The sequence below is a fragment of the Cynocephalus volans genome, chromosome 11, assembly GCF_027409185.1.
Source record: "Cynocephalus volans isolate mCynVol1 chromosome 11, mCynVol1.pri, whole genome shotgun sequence".
Lineage (NCBI taxonomy): Eukaryota > Metazoa > Chordata > Mammalia > Dermoptera > Cynocephalidae > Cynocephalus > Cynocephalus volans.
The window spans coordinates 109,963,945-109,982,355 of NC_084470.1; the positions used below are offsets into that span (position 1 = coordinate 109,963,945).

The following is an 18,411-nucleotide window of genomic DNA, read 5'->3' on the forward strand; positions in this document are numbered from 1 at the left end:
GTGCTTCGCCAGCTTTATTTCAGGCATCTGCAAGTCAGCTCTGGGATGCAGCATACGGTGTATGTGTAAAGAAAATCTATACAATTCTTTACCTTGCTAAGTAGACTATATAGTGCTAATTCCCTGGGGTGGAGTAACAGCCTAAAATTGCTATATAGTGAAATATATTTTTAATTATTATATACACACACACACATACATACATATATATAACTAGTCCTGTGGACTGTTAAAGTGCTTGGTTTGCACCATAAAATCAAGGTATTTACCAAAGAATGAGTATTTTACCGTAAACAATATACTTCAAAATTTTTTGAGAAGTTTAATATGTTTCTTGTCAGGGGCTTGGTCTCATGCTTAGGAAGAACTTCGGTTTTAAAGACACAGCAGCTTTCCTTTGACACTGTTTTTAATTCTCAGATGCCAGCTGCTGCTCATGTCTTCGCCATTGCCAAGAACATCTTTGGTATTACCTCGGTGTGAAAACGTGTCTGCAGCTTCCCGGAAATGGAGGATCTCAAATGTTACTTAAAGTACCCTGCTTTAAAGTGCTTCTGGCAGGTGGCGTGGCCCTGATTATTTATTTAGGAATGCTTTATCAGGAGGAGAATGCTTTTTTGTAAACATGAATTGCCTGGCTTTTTCATTGGGCTTCGGCCTCTTGTTTCAGGTCATGGAAATATTGATCTTTGCCTATTTTGCTTCTATATCATTGGCTGACTCACGGGGTCTTTTCCCAAGGCTGGAGAATGTGGGAGCTTTCAAGAAGGTTTCTATTGTGCCAACCCAAGCAGTGTGTGGACTCCCAGACCGAAGCACTTTTTGTCATAGCTCTGCTGCTGCTGCAAGTCTTCAGTTCTGTACCCAGCGGTTTTGCATTCAGGACTGCCCATATAGGTCTTCAACCCCTACCTACACTGGCCTTTTCTCAGCAGGCCTCAGGAGCTGCATCACAGCAGACAAGAGTGATCTGTATCCTAACTCCCATAGCAATGCTACAAGTTTCATTTTTGGAAATCACAAGAATTGCTTTTTTTCTCCTCCTTCTCCAAGGCTGGCGGCATCATTTACTTTAGCTGTGTGGTTGAAACCTGAGCGAGAAGGTGTAATGTAAGTAGTGGTGTGGGTATAAGCTTTCCTAAGCCCCTGAAAAAGCCATAGTAGTGAAGATGACCGCAACCTGAATTCCAAACTAGAAATGAAGGCTGACACTACAGAATTCACGTGATTGAGGACCGACTCCTACATTCATCTTTCCTAGCCAAGTTTACAATCCAATACCTTTTTCTAAACTTTATTTTTTTTTTTCCTATGGATGAAATGGGCCATGAAAAAAAAGAGTGCATTAAAATAGTTTCACTGCACGTAGACATGTTTACACCTGAATCGATTATTTCCTAGTAGGTTAGCTAAACTTTTGGTCTTAGTCTTCAGAGGCTAAACCAAGCTCAGTGTGAGTTTTAAGGCATGGGGACTATAATACAAATTGATATTTTCAAAGTCTTGGTCTAGGTTTATATAAACAACTTGTCCCAACCAGGGTATGACATTTTCGTTAGGCAGATAGCTCTGAGGGCTTAGGACAGTGCATTATTCATCCTTATTTCCCCAAGAAAAGATGTTTGTTTGACTCACGGAAGAAGTTCAATAATATGAATTGAATATATGAATAACACTCCATCTTTGGAAAGGTTTTTGCTCTTGGCCCTTTACCCTGTGGTCTTTTCATCTTCCAATTAGTTAGGAAATATGTAGGTAAGCATGAGAGATTCTCAGGAGTTTTTATGCTGTTGATTCCAGCAGAAATGCCTCCAATGAGTTTGGAGCAGGGTTTCTTTACTATCATTTTTTGTCGGTTTATTTAATCACCTATTTTTTACTGTGTAATCTTTTCTCAAGAATGATATTTAAGGTGTTTCCCTTAAATATTGAGAACCAATATAGAAATTTTTAATAAGTAGGACAGTTTTGAGGCTTTTTTTTTTTTTTTTGTGCTTATCTTTTGTCTTCCTGTAGGGCTTTTGGTCCTCCCCTTGTGACATTTTCTTTGTGTGAGAGTGTTGGCTGAATATCTAAAAACTTGTGAAACAAACCAGCAAAGTCTTACAATCTCATAAGCAAACATTGCTTAAATGTGTTTGGTACTTAGTTTCAATATGCCAAGTGAAAACTGGCATATTTCATGCTGTCTAAATTTGGAGTAGAAATTAATCACAAACCATTATCCCTATTTCTGTATCTCCTCTAAAAACCTTGTTTTCTTACTGTTTGAAATTCCAGTAAATCCAGGCTACTCACTTTATGTAACTAGTATCCAAAGAGTCATAAAGTGGTCTCTTTACAAATGGGGCTAGGATAAAATATTTTTCCAAGCTTATAGGGACATATCTACCAAATTCATCTTTTATTGGCATCATTTTGTATAAAGGAGAGTAGTATTTATAGAGGTGGGAGCAAATCGTTTATGGTTTTGAGAGTTCCTTGTATCAAGGTCATTTCCATTCTCAAAATTAAAATACCAACGGGAATTGGGGAATTTCAGGGTGTTTGCACTAGATAAGTAAAACAAACAAAACATGGATTATCCAATTATTGTTTATTCAGGAGCAGAATAAATCCAGTTCCTAAATATTTTGCTACCTGCCTTCCTCTCACATTTATTATCTACCAAAGCTAGCATGTTTACAAGCAAACAAAATAGCAAGGAAGATAATCAATAACATATTAAGAAATGTATTTTCAGTAAGCTTGGAGAAATAAGTCTGCATTTGGTAAATACATTCTTGAGTAATGGTCAAATTCTCACTTGTAGATTTAAACTCAAGAAAAATGAATAGAGGCAAACTTTTCTTAGATTGTTTAAATCTGGAGGCAGGGGATAAAGAGAAATTCTTTCATCCCAGTAAATTAAAAATATCAACTATTGAAGGGTTAAAAAAAGAATTTGCACAAGGATTTATATAAAACCTTTATTTCTGCTTTATATAAAACGTTATGCCAACTAAGCCTATGTGCCTAAATTAAAAATATGCTTGCACTAATAACTATGGCTAAATATATGTACAAAATATAGTAGCGTAGTGACAATGAAAGAATGACTGTTAGTCATCTCCAATCTGATTCTTATCTCTCAAATCTCCCTCAACTCAGGGAAAAAAATGGATGGAAGTGAGAAAAAATTGTGAAAAACGTGCCCTCTATGGAAAGTTTTAAAACATCTGTAGCAGTAATTCTTGGTTGGCCCAATTTTGCCTTTGCCTCTTTGCTGTTTCCTACTGAAGTTAATCACTAACTCATTTTTTGAGGGTCTGCCAGCTATATGCCAGGTATGTTTCTATCCTTAGAATACACTTAATCTGATGGAGAAGACAGGTGGACTGGTGCTATTCCCTAAGCAGCAGAGTGTGTTAAGTGAGCACAAAGGGAGATCCCTTAACCCATCTTGAACAAGGAGAAGGTTTGGGTCAGGCATAATCATGGAGATGCCTGAGCTGAGTAGGAGGCAACCAAGTGAGGAAAGAGACCCCGGGTCTGAAAGGTCTGCCACTGTGGTAAAAATAGAAATGATTAAAAAAAAATTGATAACTGGCCTGACACAAGACCTATAAATTTTCTAAAAGTTCTTCTATTTTTATCAAAATATTATTTTACTGTGTTCTTAGAAGATTGAATGACCTTTCACCCAAGATCATTAACATTATCTCAGTGGCACAGTTGGGCTGTATAGTCATGGAGGGGCAGCCAGTCATCTTACAGATGTTGGCTTTGGCTTCTGGCCAGTTGATGGGGTAAGTAGAGACGATAGCCGTCCATTCTCCATTTCATCATGAAAATTAAATAGAGCAGTTCTGACTTCAGGGCTAGTTATTTAGAGCCTTCCATGGATGCTAAATTCTCTTTACGTTTAAAAAAATAATAATGGAAAAGAAAGATTTGCACTGGTGACTCAATACCCAAGTGGGATGTAGTGTTTTGTACCACTTCCTATAAAAGAAATGGCAGAGGAACTAATGAGCCAATAGGCTAAATGTTAGTTTTGCAGAATGATTCAACCACTGTAGTTTCCATCATGAATCTCTAATGAAGGGTGTTGAGGCTCTGAGAAATATAGTGCAAATAAGAATTTTATTTTTTATTAAAAGGGCTTCTTCATTGGAATAAAACTTGTTTGAACATAATGACATTCAGGCACATATTCATAGCGCACCATTTTGGATGGAGTTTGGGGTCGTTTTAACGCCACTGTAACTGCACACAATGCCTTAGCATGTCCTTTTGGTCAGATGCTGACCTTTTCTCTCTTTTCTGGTTGCTTCCCAAGGTGTGTTATAGAAAAGACGGTGGATGGGCAGATTGTGTTGAAACTTACAATATCAGAGAAAGAGACCATGTTTTATTATCGCACAGTAAATGGTTTGCAGCCTGCAATAAAAGTAATGACGCTGGGGAGAATTCTTGTGAAGAAATGGATTCATCTTAGTGTGCAGGTGAGTAAAATAAAAAATATTTAACATTTGGTTAAACACAAGGTCTATCTTCCTTTCTCTCCTTAAATGGCATCGACCCACAAAATCTGAAGCAGCATCTTTTAGATTTTAGGTATTTGTAAATGACAACTAAGGAAGAAAAATATTTAAATTACCTAAGGATGTATCTCTTGATAAACTAGCTTTTTCCCCCTCAAATTTGCAATAAAAATTTCCACAGGAGCATAAGGACAGTACTATTCATAATAATAATATCCTCAGAAAATTTTTGTTTTATTTGGTTAGCATATTATATTTTATTTTTTTAAATGTGTAAGGGCTCTTTTGGTGTCTAGTTAATTTCACTAGTTAGGGCAGTATTATAACCCCTGCCTGATTTTTACAGCTGTCTCTGTCAGATAACTTCTGATGATGAGAATACAATTTGGCTGTTGAATTAAGATGGTGACCTTAGAACTAATGAACTTTATACTTGAGGCACTCAGAAGGTGTTATATTGTTAGCTTTACTTGTCAACCAGAGTTTGTATGAGCCTTAGAAGCTGCTAAAGGCTGAAATAGCTGTGAGATGTCTGGAATAGAGGCAGTTTTTCCTTTTGTTTCTTCAGGGCACTGGAGTGGCCCAATGCAGCCAAAATTGTCCCTTGCTTTTTATACCAGAGGTGTTATATACCACAGTTCCCAGTATATGCCCAATGGTCCACGTGAGACCCATTTTCAGTAGAGGACACTTGCACCTTCATTAATTTATGAAAATTATCTGATTTCTCACATTTTTTTCCTCCTGGAAGCAGGCAGTGACTGGATTTCATCAGAAGGTCTTGAGAGTTGTTATTTGGCTTTAAAGTATTTTTTCAGCATAGGTGTCATTCTTGACGATTTAAATACACTTTGTACCTATTTTTTGCCTGAATATGACTATGAAATTCTGTCGTGTATTGATACAGCAGTACATTAAAAACCGTAGGAAGTGAATGTAACATATAAATGCAGAAAGCTAACCATGGTTGGTTTTAGGAAAGCATTGATGAAGTAATATTCAATCAACATGTTATACCATATCTACTCAGAGTTTTTAGTTAGGATATGAGCTTAGCAAATGCAGTTGGCAGGGAGAAGGGTTTCCATGCCACTAGGGTTGAAAGGAAATTCAAAGGGGGTAGGTCATATTTGATATCATGCCCTGTCTATACTACATGATGGGTTCAGTCTCTGAACGCTTAACCTCTGGTTTGTCTAGTAGTTAACAGATAGGAGAACCATTTGACCTATATCTTGAAGTTGTCTATTCCACCCACTGACCAGTGCAAAAGAATTGGGTTTTAATGTTTAAAATGTGGGAACAGAAACTGCTAAAGGAACACAATCTGCAAAAGATGCCAAATAGATACATTGCATATTTTTGTATCAACAATGATAAAAATATATATATATTTATATGTATTTACTTGCCTTTATTTTGCCTTATCTGCGAAACTGTTCTGGGTTTTGGCAGGTAGTAGTACATTTAAAGCTTTACAGAGAAAGTTTAAAATCTAAATGCAAAGAGGTAACCATGACTGAATTACTCTCCTGGGAACAAAATGCTCTTAGAGTGCCTGTTGAAATCAGCATTATCATTTCAATACATGTCAAATATGAGTCATTTCCTAGTTTAGGCAAAATTTCTTTATAAATCTTTAAATCTTTCCCTTCTTTTAAGAAAAGGTTAAAGTACTTATGATTTAATGAGACTGCTTTATTTCATAACTGTTTGACTATCAAGAGAAAACTTGTCCTTTCCAATTTGTACACTTTTATTTATTTATTTTTGTATAAGGTTTTAAACTATTCTGCATTTTATATTAAAACTACAGAACTATGCAGTCATAAAACATTACAAAAGTCATTCAGATCAGTCATTTATTCATCTAGCACTTATTAAATGTTTTAGGGGTACCCAGCATTATGTGAATCTGGATTCATTCAAATAAAAATGAAGGGGTAATTACTTACTCTAAATTGGAAATCTACATACGGTTTCTTTAAATTGGGCACCAGTCTGAATATAGTTAAGATATTCATAAAAATCCATATTATAGATGTTTAATAAGGAATGTGCTCATTCTTTAAAAGTTGTTTTAAGTAGTGGGAAAGACAACAGATCAGGAGATGGGAAGTCGGATTCAGGTAATACTACTCTGTAAGTTTTAAGAAAGTTGCTTGACTCAGTTTCCCCATTTATGTAATGAGAGGATTGGACTAGATGAATAAAATTGAGCTCCCTTGAATTCTACATAAAAGAGTGAGCAGAGTGTGGAGTGAGGCATGATTAATGAAAGTATGGAAAGTGGTTGAGCTGGGTAGGGTTATCTAGATAATAAGTGACAACCAACTCTATTAACTGACGATCAAGCTGTGCTTTTCCCTGCTTTCCCATGCTGTGTGATATTTACACAAAGAAACATTTTAGGTAGATTCTGTGGCCTGGATATAGACAAATGCAGCTTGTTACTCTTACATTACAACATGTAATGTATTCACCATTGCATTACGATGTAATGCATCCAAACTCTGATGTTGGGATTAGGGATTCCCATCATATTAGGCATAGGATAGAACTCACAATTAATAATTTGGTTTAATTTGGCCTAGTTAAGTTTGGAACTGCAATTCTGTACTTAATATATATGCTGATTTTCATCCATCCTCCACTATGGCCACAAATCGATGAATTTATATTATTTGTGTTTGTGTGTGTAAAAATAATATATCCACCTTTATTAATGGAATGGCTCAGAAATCAGAATTTAACTTATAAAGGCTTGTGATATACAATTAATGAACAGATCTAACCTTACACCTTACCTCAGACAGTTCACTTAGAATCAGCATCTTATCAGTAAAATCTCAATTGTAATTTCCCAAAATCAGAGAAAGAAAATAGTTTTAAATAATTAAATTCCTGGGTAAAAAGATGCCAGGAACAGCGAGACACACTAAATATCAGAGATCTAATTTCCTAAACAAAAGATGCTCAATATTGTTATATAATGGATCTAATAGCTTTTATTCCAAAACTAGTATTTTGAAGCTTAGCCTATTGAAAAATAATTAATTTTTAAATTCATACTCATTTAGGGACTTGAATCTGAACATGATCACCAATTTAAATTTCACTTTGGGGTTTAATATATTGGCTATTTCAAATCATATCAATTTTGTTATGAAATTCATTATGCCATATTTTTAATAGTAAAACTGGGAAAAATCAATTCATTCTTTTTACTATCAAAGGAGGAACACTGATAATATTAGCAGATTTGTCTACGCTTGGTTTTTATATTGAATCAGCACATGCTGTAGTTATTGGAAGATATCTGTTTTGGTAATTTCTTTTAAGTTTTGGAATACTTAAAATAATTTCACTTCAGCATTTGTTATGGACTGGCATGTAAAACGACTTGGAAGTATATGCATTTAGTTGTATATCATTTAAAATTAAAACCTCAGAAGTTCCTAGGAAAATACTCTCTGCCCTTAAGCAGTTCCACACATCTTATAGGAGAAATAGCAGCAAAGAATCATCAATGTAGCCACCTATTTGTAAATATGCAAATTGCAGTAAAACAATTACTATAATTTGAATCTGATGAAACACTACAACTGTGGAACCAAGGAATAATTTAGCAGTGAGGTTGTTCACATTTTCTATGCCATTTCGAAGGCTCCTTGATATATTGACTATGCGAGAGTAACAGATGATTCTAACTACATTGGTGTGAAAAAGAGCAGTTCTAATCTGATACAACGAAGGGAAAAATGCATGGGTAAATAAAGTTTTAAGAATCAATAGATGAAGGATAGGAGTTTCATAATCATAGTTTGTTCACGAAGTATGTTCTTTTGATTTATGTATTCAATCTGAAACAGAAAAACTATTGATAGTTTTGGAGAAAAAGAAAATGCAATTTAACCAACGTTTGTTAGAATTGATAAACCAAGTCTCAATTAATCTCTGGAGTATATGCCCATGTGCACGCTATATAAACATACTTCCATATCCTTATTGATTGAGGGAACATAAACATCCATGCCAACTTTTGGAAGCCTGCTCATTCCGCTCAGTAAGCTCTCTGTCTTGGGATTCCCATAAGAAGTCCACCGCATCCCAGTCCCACTCCAAGGGAATTTTAATCCATATTGTTAAAGTAATAACTTTCATTGTTTTTAACTATAATTCTATATGTGTGTGTGCATATAAGTATGCATGCATGTGTGTGTTTATTTGTGCAAAGTCTTCTCTTTATATCTAGCCAGCTGAGCATTAATTATACAATTTAGATGCATAGTTTTGAATTATTCAAAACTAAGTTAAATCAATAACATTTAATGTTTTTCAGAATAATCAGTTAAAATTTATAATAATAGCTGCCCTTATTGATCACTGATTTATGTGTCCTATATTCAACATTTTCCATATTTTTCAAATGCAAATAATTATCCTATAGCATTGACTTATATTATCCCCATTATACCGATGAGAAAAATGAGCCTTAGAAAATTTAAATTGCCTGCCTAAATTTACAGTTTCAAGTTTCTCTGACCTTAAACTGAAAATAAGAAATTGCCATGAAACTAGGTCACTGTAAAGATCTAAAGAATAATTAGTTTTTAGATTTCTACAAACCAAAAAAGAAAAAAAAGCACACGAAAAAATCCCACAAGAACTAAAAAGACCTATTTGTAATATAAATGTAATTTTTGTTCATGTGTGCACATAATTGGTACATATTTATAATGTAAATATTTGTAATGCTTCACATATTTACATGATTTACAAAAAAATTGATGTCAATATAATTTGCAAGTATATTCTTCATTGATACAAGTGATTTAAATGTATAACAGAATTTAACTTTATATAAAATTTTGCTCAGTATTTCTATGCTTTACGGCAGTCACAATAAACTACAGTGGCTTAAAGAAAGAATATACCCCTTAAGCTGTCCAGATCATCTGATCCATGCCATGTAGAACCAACCCTTGTTATGATGAAATATGAAGGGGATTTTTCCTACTCGATTATGCAGAGAGGTAAAACCATCCAAAACAAAATTAATTATTCTCTGCATTTTTGCATGTGATTTTAAAAACAATATTTATTTAGATGGCAAGGCTTTAATTCTTGGCCTTTTAGTTAAAAATTGTGTAATCCTAGGAAAATTACATAATTCCTCAAAATGTTAGGATACCTATTACAAATTGGAGACAAACACAAGTCTGACCTATTTAGATTACACCATAAATTTGAACATGTAAAGAAAATAATTTCTGATAAACTTTATAGCCTGTAAGTCCCTGCTGTGATAGAGCTTACAGTCTATTGGGAGGAAAAGACAATCGAATAATTATAGCAATAAAAGCAAAATTATAGCTATGGTAAATGCTATGGGATCAATATAAAGAATGATTTGATAAAATCACTGAGAGCAAGGAAGACGTCTTTGAAGAAATTATATTAAATACATGTATTAGTTTTCTAGGCCTGCTATAAAAAAATTATCACAAACTGGATGGCTTTAAACAACAAAAATGTATTGTCTCACAGTTCTGGAGGTTAGAAAGTCTGAAATCAGAGTTGACAGGGTCACACACCATCTGAAACCTATGTGAAGAATCCTTCCTTGCCTCTTCTAGCTTCTGGTGTCTGCCAGAGGTCCTCAGCACTCCTTAGCTTGCAGGCGCATCACTCCACCCTCTGCCTCCATCATCTCATGGCCGTCTCCTCCCCTCATGTATCTGCCTCGTTTCTTCTCATGAGGACACAATCTTAATTGGATTACATCCACAAAAGACACTATTTCCAAGTAAGATCACTGTGACAGGCAGCGGGGGTTAGGACTTCAGTGTATCTTCTGGGGGGACACAATTGACGTGATGGCAACATGTATTCAGAAGAATGCATAGAATTCAACTAGGCAAAGACAGTAGAGAAGAACATTCCATACGCACACAGCACATAGTGCAAATGTCCTTTCATAAAAGGGAATATGTTGCATATCACAGACTAAAAGGCCAGCGTGGCGAGAATACAGTAGGTAAAGTGGAGCGTGGTATGAAATGAGGACAGAACGGTCAGAATAGGCTATATTTTAAAGAACATCATTGGACATGTTAAAATTTAAAAAATGGGACTCTAATGAAATGTTTTATGTAAGGGACGGGAGATGGGGGAGTGTGAGGAAGGAGGGAAAATGTGTAGCACGAGTAAATGATCTTTTCCCAAAGACCACTTGGGCTGCAGTGAGGGAGAACGGTTTGCCTGAAGACAGGAATAAAGAGTTGTTAGGGTGTTACTGTGGCCCAAGTGAGATGTACGTATAACTCAGATTACGATGGCAATAGTAAATATGCAGAGAAGTGGTTAGCTCTGAGAGCAATTTAAAAATTAAAATTATAGGGCTTATTGATGGAAGGAATATGGAGTTTAAGGGAAAAGGAGTTGTTGGTGAATCCCAGCTTTTTGGCTTGCATAATTGCACGGATAGTGGTTTCATGGGCTCAAACACAAACACCAATAGAGAATCAGAGTTTGATTCACAACACAAACGAGCTAGACTTCAGCTCAGGACAGTAGTTCTCAACTACAGAAATCATTAGCACTATTGAGAAACTTGAAACATATTCTGATGTCCATACCCTGTTATGTCTTCATTGGTCTGAGGCGGGGCCCAAATATTGTTTTTTTCTTCCCTCCTGCCTTGATGGATTAAAAAGTGTGTAACAATATAGAATAACCAGAATTCAAAGTAGGAAATGGTCAACTCCAATTCAGATGTGTCAGGGAAGGTGCATAAAGAAGGTGGGATCTGAGTTTATTCTTGAAGGACAGGTAGGTTTTTGATAAGTGGAGAAGAAGAGAAGGGATGGAAGTCTATACAGGAGAAACGGGACAATGCCTGCGAGAGGAAAATGGCAAAAGGTATCAGTAACAGTGGGGAGTCTGAGTTACCTACAAACAAGTGTGTCATGTGTTAGATGAAAAGGTTTGAAAAAAGTAGCTTAGAAGTTTATATAGATCTATGAAGTTTTGTTTTCACTCTTGATTTAATTTAATCTATTTAATAATTGTTATTAAATGGTATAGCCATTAATATATGCATAATCTATATGTATACCCTAAAAAAGAGTTATGTTTAGCTAATGTGTCCAAAAAGATCATCACATGTCACATTACAGTGTTTACCTTTTGCAAGTCTGAATGTTATCAGTCTAATATTTTATAGCAAAAATTTAAATTCGGTGAGAACTTTTTTATAAAAATATTTCTAATCAAGGCCTACAGCAAACCATGCATAAATTTCAACTTAAATATTAATATTTGAAAAATTTAGCAATATTTGTTTTCTGTGAGAAAATAGCTGATTCTCGGCCAACAGCTACAAAAAGTACAAAATATTTAAAAGGAAAAAATATATAAATACTATAGTGCACATTTATTACATACACTACTAAAATGAAAATTGTTATAAAAAGAAGAGTTTTTTCCAATGTTCATTTATTTTTCAACAATCCCTAGTCTTGAACATGCCACTATAGTAATTCTATCAAATTGGTAATGGTTAAAATTTGATGATAATGGTTCTCAAAACCTATATTATCTAATGGAATTATCATTTATATTATGTCATTTTCACCTAAAAGCCAAATATAATAAGACTTTAGATTATTTTTGCTTTTTTGGTGGATAGTCATTTTTGTGCCCAAAGGGCTGACTGATGCCTTCAGTTATACATGAACAATTCCCACTAAAGTCAGAAAGAACAGCGTGCGTATCACCTAGGGCAGAATTCGGTCTATGGTATGTATCACTTGGTAATGGAATGAGGAATATGACTTTATTTAAACATGGACTTGAGTAGTTTTATTTTCTCATACTGTTTCCCTTGGTATTTCTGTCTCTAAAATAGAATGTTCCAAAGTACTTTCATGCAGCTGTATTGTCCTGGATGCATAATAAGGATACCTGTTCAAGACACCAGTTAAGATGTCTATAGAAGCCAAAGAAAGAATAGTTAAAATTTTTTAAAAATAAAAAAAACTTTTCCAAAAATGGAAAGACTTTAATAGATTAGCTAGTTTTTCAATTATCTAACAAGAGCAGTGAGCAATAATTAATATTTATAAATTATATACATAATTTTATATAATCTCTTATGTTAGATATAGCAATTTCATTCTGCCTTCTAAAGATCACAACAAATAATTCTACAAAAAATTAAACTATATTCTACAAGTAGAGAAAATAATTGGATCATTTTAAGCTTAGTGTTCGATTGTTTTCCACCTAGAGAGGGTGGAAAGGAAGAAAGAAAAAAGGAAGGAAGGGAGGACGGAAGGAAGGAGAAGAGGAGGGAGAGATGGAAGTCATGTAACTTGGGTGGGAGGGTTGTGGTAAAACCTAGAAACATAGCAGGAAGCCCAGGAACCTGAGGAGGAGGGTCAGCCCATGCCAGTTGGACTGTGGTAGAGGTGACCAAGAAAATCTAGATTATGGATATATAGTTTGTAATTTTAAGTTATTTTCTGGAATATTATCCCCTTCTGTTACTCTATTTATTTGACCAAAATTTTACACATAACCATTTTGGGTTGTTGGAACTTTAGGGAATTTATAGGAAGGGGTTGGGCTCAATGTTTTCATTGAATATGAGGTAGATAGAAAAGGACCATCATAAGAATGAGCTGCAAATTTGATTACTTCTGTGGGAGCACACATTAGGACAAATGGTGACCATTATGATTTAATCTCCTAAAATACCTGCAACAATCTCAGACAGAGCATCTTAAAGTATGTAGAAAGAGGCTTTTGCAAATATTAAAGAGATGCAAGACCCCAGAAATTTTGAAAACTAGGGAGCACTAGCTTGGAGAGGTCTAGCATAGATAGTGCTTTTTTGTATATTTTTTAAAACTGCTTTATCGAGGTATGATTGACATACAAAAACTGTATATGTTGAATGTATACAACTTGATTAGTTTGAAGATTAATCTACCATGAAACCATCACCATAATCTGTGCCATAACATTTAACATAACATAACATAACATAATAAAAAATTTATTATATTGACATAATAATTGTATATATATAACTGGTATGGTGTGACATTTCAGTACATGTAATTGGTAGAAATTTCAAAATCCTCTCTTCTTGATAATTTGAAATATACAATATATTGTTGTTAACCACAGTCACCTCTGTGTATTGGAACACTAGAGAAAATTTCTCCTATCCACCTGTAACATTGCACCCATCGACCAACCTCCACCCATCCTGCCCTCCCTCCTATCCAGCCCTATCCTTCCCCCTATGTCAGCCTCTGGCAACCACAAGTCTGCTCTTCTATGAGATCAACTTTTTTAGATTTCACTACTGAGATAATGTGGTATTTGTCTTTTTGTGCCTGGCTCACTTCATTTAACCTAATGACCTCCAGTTCCATCCATATTGCTGCAAATGACAGGATTTCATTCTTTTTTTTTAAATGGTGGAATAGTATTCCATTATGTAAATACACCACCTTTTCTTTATCTATTCATCTGTTGATGGACACTTAGGCTGATTCCATATCTTGGCTGCTGTGAATAGTGCTGCAGTAAACACGGATGTGCAGATAGCTCTTCAACATACTGACGTTGTTTCCTTTGGATATATTCCCAGCAGTGGGAATGCTGGAGCATATGGGAGTTCTATTGTTAGTATTTTGTGGCATCTCCACACTGTTTTCCATAGTGGCTGTACTAATTTACATTACCACCAACAGTGTACAAGAGTTCCCCTTTTCCACGTCCTCACCAACATTATTATTTTTTGTCTTTTTGATAATAGCCAGTCTAACTGGAGCAAGATGATATCTCATTGTGGTTTAATTTGCATTTCCCTCACGGTTAGTAATGTTGAGTAGTTTTTCATATACCTGTTGGCCTTTTGTATGTAATTTTTTGGAAATGTTGATTCAGATCTTTCCCCCATTTTTAATCAGATTACTTTTTTTTTTCCTTACTGAGTTGAGTTCTTTATATATCTCAGATATTGTGTTAGTCTGTTTCTGTTGTTTATAACAAAATATCTAGAACTTGGTGATTTGTAAGAAAATGAAATTTATTGCCTCTTCAAGGCCCCACCTTTTAATTAAAATAATAGGATTTCCCACCCTCTTTATGCTGTCACAGTGGGGACTAAGTTTTTGAGGGCATCAATCCATAGCAGATACTAACCCCTTATCAGATGCATAGTTTGCAAATATTTTCTCCCATTTTGTAGGTTGTCTCTTCACTCCGTTGATGATATCTTTTGATATGAGGAAGCATTTAGTTTGATGTAATCCTATTTGTATATTTTTGCTTTTGTTGCTTGTGCATTTGAGGTCTTTGTCTTTGCTCAGACCAACGTTATGGAATATTTTCCCTATATTTTCTTCTAGTAGTTTCATGGTTCGGGGTCTTACATTTAAATCTTTAATCTATTTTGATTTGCTTTCTGTATATGGTGAGAGATAGGGGTCTAGTTTTATTTTCCTACATGTGGCCATCCACTTTTCCCAGCACCACTTATTGAAGTGGTTGTCCTTTCCCCAATGTATGTTCTTGGTGTCTTTGTCAAAGATCAGCTGGCATAAATAAGCAGATTTATTTCTGGGTTCTCTATTCTGTTCTATCGGCTCATGTGTCTGTTTTTATGCCTGTATCATGCTGTTTTGGTTACTATAGCTTTGCAGTATATTTTGAAGTGAGGTAGTGTGATGTCTCCGGCTTTATTTTTTAAATTTTTGCTCAAGATTACTTTGACAATTTTATGGTTCCTTATGAATTTTAGGATTGTTTTTTCTATTCCTGTGAAGAATGTCATTGGTATTTTGATAGGGATTGCATCGAATCTGTAGATTGTTTTGGTTTGTGTGGACATTTTAATAATATTAATTCTTCCAATCCATGAACAGAGGATACCTTTCCATTTCTTTGTGTCTTCTTCAATTTCTTTCATCAATGTTTTATAGTTCTCATTGCAGAGATCGTTCACCTCTTTGGTTAAGTTTATACCTAGGACTTTTTATTTTTGGATTTATTGTAAAAGGGCTTGTGTATTAGTCTGTTTCTGTTGCTTATAACACAACACCTAAAACTGAGTAATATATAAAGAAACAATATTTATTGCTTACAGTTCAGAGGCTGGGAAGTCCAAAGTCCAGGGAACACAACTGGTGCAGGCCTTTTTTGTGATAGCTACAATGGCACAGGGTGTCACATGGCAAGAATGGTGGAGCAGAGAGAGAGAGCTTCTCACAGGCTCTTCTTTTAAAGTCATCAGAACCACGCCTATGACACACATTAAACCATCAAATGGATTAATCCATTCACTAGGGCATGGTCCTAACAATCAAATCACCTCTTTAAAGCCCCACATTTCAATTACCGTAATAGGATTTCCCACCTTCTTAACACTGTCACAGTGGGGATTAAGTCTCAGTGAGCTTTGGGGGGACATCCAATCCACAGCAGATTGCTTTCATTATTTCTTTTTCTGTTAATTTGCTATTGGCATGTAAAAATGCTACTGATTTTTGCATACTGATTTTGTGTCCTACAATTTTACTAAATTCATTTATTTGTTCTAGAAATTTTTTGGTGCAGTCTTTGAGGTTTTCTATATATACGATTATGTTATTTGTAAACAGGGAAAATTTAACTTCCTCCTTTTCAATTTGAATGCCCTTTATTTCTTTCTCTTGCCTGATTGCTCTGGCTAGCATGTTTAGTAGTATGCTTAATAAAAGTGGTGAATGTAGGTATCCTTCTCTTATTCCAGATCTTGGAGAGGAAGCTTTGAGCTTTTCCCCATTCAGAATGATGTTGGCTGTTGGTTTGTTATAAATGGCCTTTATTATGTTGATGTATTTCCCTTGTATGCCTATGTGTAGGGAGTTTTTATCATAAAGTGATGTTGTATTTTATCAAATGCATTTTCTGTATCTGTTGAGATAATCATGTGGGTTTTGCCCTTCATTTTGTTGATGTGATATATCACATTTATTGATTGATTTATGTTAAACCACCCTTGCATCCCTGGGACGAATCCCACTTGATCTTGGTGGATAATCTTTTTGATGTGCTATTGGATTCAGTTTTCTTATTGAGGATTTTTGCATCTATGTTCATCAGGAATATTGGTCAGTAGTTTTCATTTTTTGGTGAGTCCTTCTCTGGTTTTGGTATCAGGTTAATGCTGGCCTCATAGAACGAGTCTGGGAGACTTCCTGCCTCTTCAATATCTTGGGATAATTTGAGCAGAACTGGTAGCAGTTCTTCTTTAAAAGTTTCATAAAACTCAGCAGTGACATCATCTATTCCTAGGCTTTTCTTTGATGGGAGACTTTTTTTATCACTTATTAAATCTCCTTACTCATTACTGGTCTCTTCAGATTTTCTATTTATTCATGATTCAATTTGGATAAATTGTAAGTGTCCAGGAATTTATCCATTTCTTCTAGGTTTTACAATTTGTGAGCATATAGTTCTAATAGACTCTAATAATCCTTTGTCTTTCTGTTGTGTCATTTGTAATGGCTCCTTTTTTGTTTCTGATTCTATTAATTAGAATCTCCTCTCTTTTTTTCTTACTTTGGCTAGCTGAAGGACTGTCAATTTTGTTTATTATTCAAGAAACCAACTCTGTTCTGTTAATCCTTTGTATTGTCTTTTTGGTCTCAATTTCAATTCTTTCTTCTCTGATCTTTATTGTTTCTTTTCTTCTACATATTTTGGGTTTGGTTTGTTCTTGTTTTTCTAGGTCCTTGAGTTGTATTTTTAGGTTGTTTATTTGAACATTTTCCATTTTTTTGATGTAGACAATTATTACTATAAACTTCTCTCTTAGAATTGCTTTTGCTATATCCAATAGGTTTTGGTATGTTGTGTTTCCATTATCATTTGTCTCTAGAAAGTTTTAAATTTTATTCTTAATTTTTTTCTTAACCCAGTAGTTGTTCGAGCATGTTTTTTAATTTCCATGTATTTGTATAGCTTTCTAAATTATTTTTGTTATTGATTCTTGTTTTATTTCATTGTGGTTGGAAAAGATCATTGACATATTTTCAATTTTTAAAAAATTTTTTGAGACTTATTTTGTGGCATATCATATGTTCTATTCTAGATAGTGTTCCATGTACTGTTGAGAAAAATGTGTATTCTGCTGCTATTGGGTGGAATATTCTGGATGTCTGTTAGATCCAGTTGGTCTAAAAAAGTCATTTAACTGCTATTTTTTTGTTGATTTTTTTGTCTGACAGATCTGCCCATTGCTGGGAGTAGGGTGTTAAAATCCCCTACCATTATTGTATTGGAGCTTATCTTTCCATTTATGTTTATTAATATTTGCTTTATACATATAGGTGTGTTAATGTTGGGTGCATATATGTTTACAATTTTTATATCTTTTTGGTAGACTGACCCTTTTATCATTAAATAATGTCCTTCCTTGTCTCTTTTTGCAACTTTTGATTTAAAGTCTATTTTATCTCATGTAAATATATCTACTTCTGCTCTCATTTGGTTCCCATTTGCTTGGGATATCTTTTTTCATCCTTTCATTTTCAGTCTATATTTGTTCTTACAGGTGAAGTGAGTTTTGTGGCAGCAGCATATAGTTGAGTCTTGTTTTTTTTTTTAATCCATTCACAATTTCTGTGTCTTTTAATTGGAGAACTTAATCATTTACATTTAAGGCAATTATTTATAAGTAAGGTCTAATTACTGCCATTTTATTAGTTTTTAAGGTTTTTTGGGAAGATTTTTCTTCTTTTCTTTCTCTCTTGCTGTCTTCCCTTGTGATTTGGAAATGTTCTCTAGTAGTATATTTTCATTCCTAGCTTTTTATTTTAGA

General features: G+C 34.5%; 1 protein-coding gene across 1 annotated transcript in view; it reads left to right on the plus strand.

Moving 5' to 3' along the window:
• The first annotated feature begins 625 nt into the window (after positions 1–625).
• The window catches only part of USH2A (usherin), a 763,885-nt gene continuing 746,099 nt past the window's right edge, over positions 626–18,411 (plus strand). Inside the window, exons 1-2 of the mRNA XM_063114845.1 lie at positions 626–1,110; positions 4,322–4,487. Coding sequence (XP_062970915.1) covers positions 626–1,110; positions 4,322–4,487 — 651 coding nt within the window. The remainder of the gene's footprint in view (positions 1,111–4,321; positions 4,488–18,411) is intronic.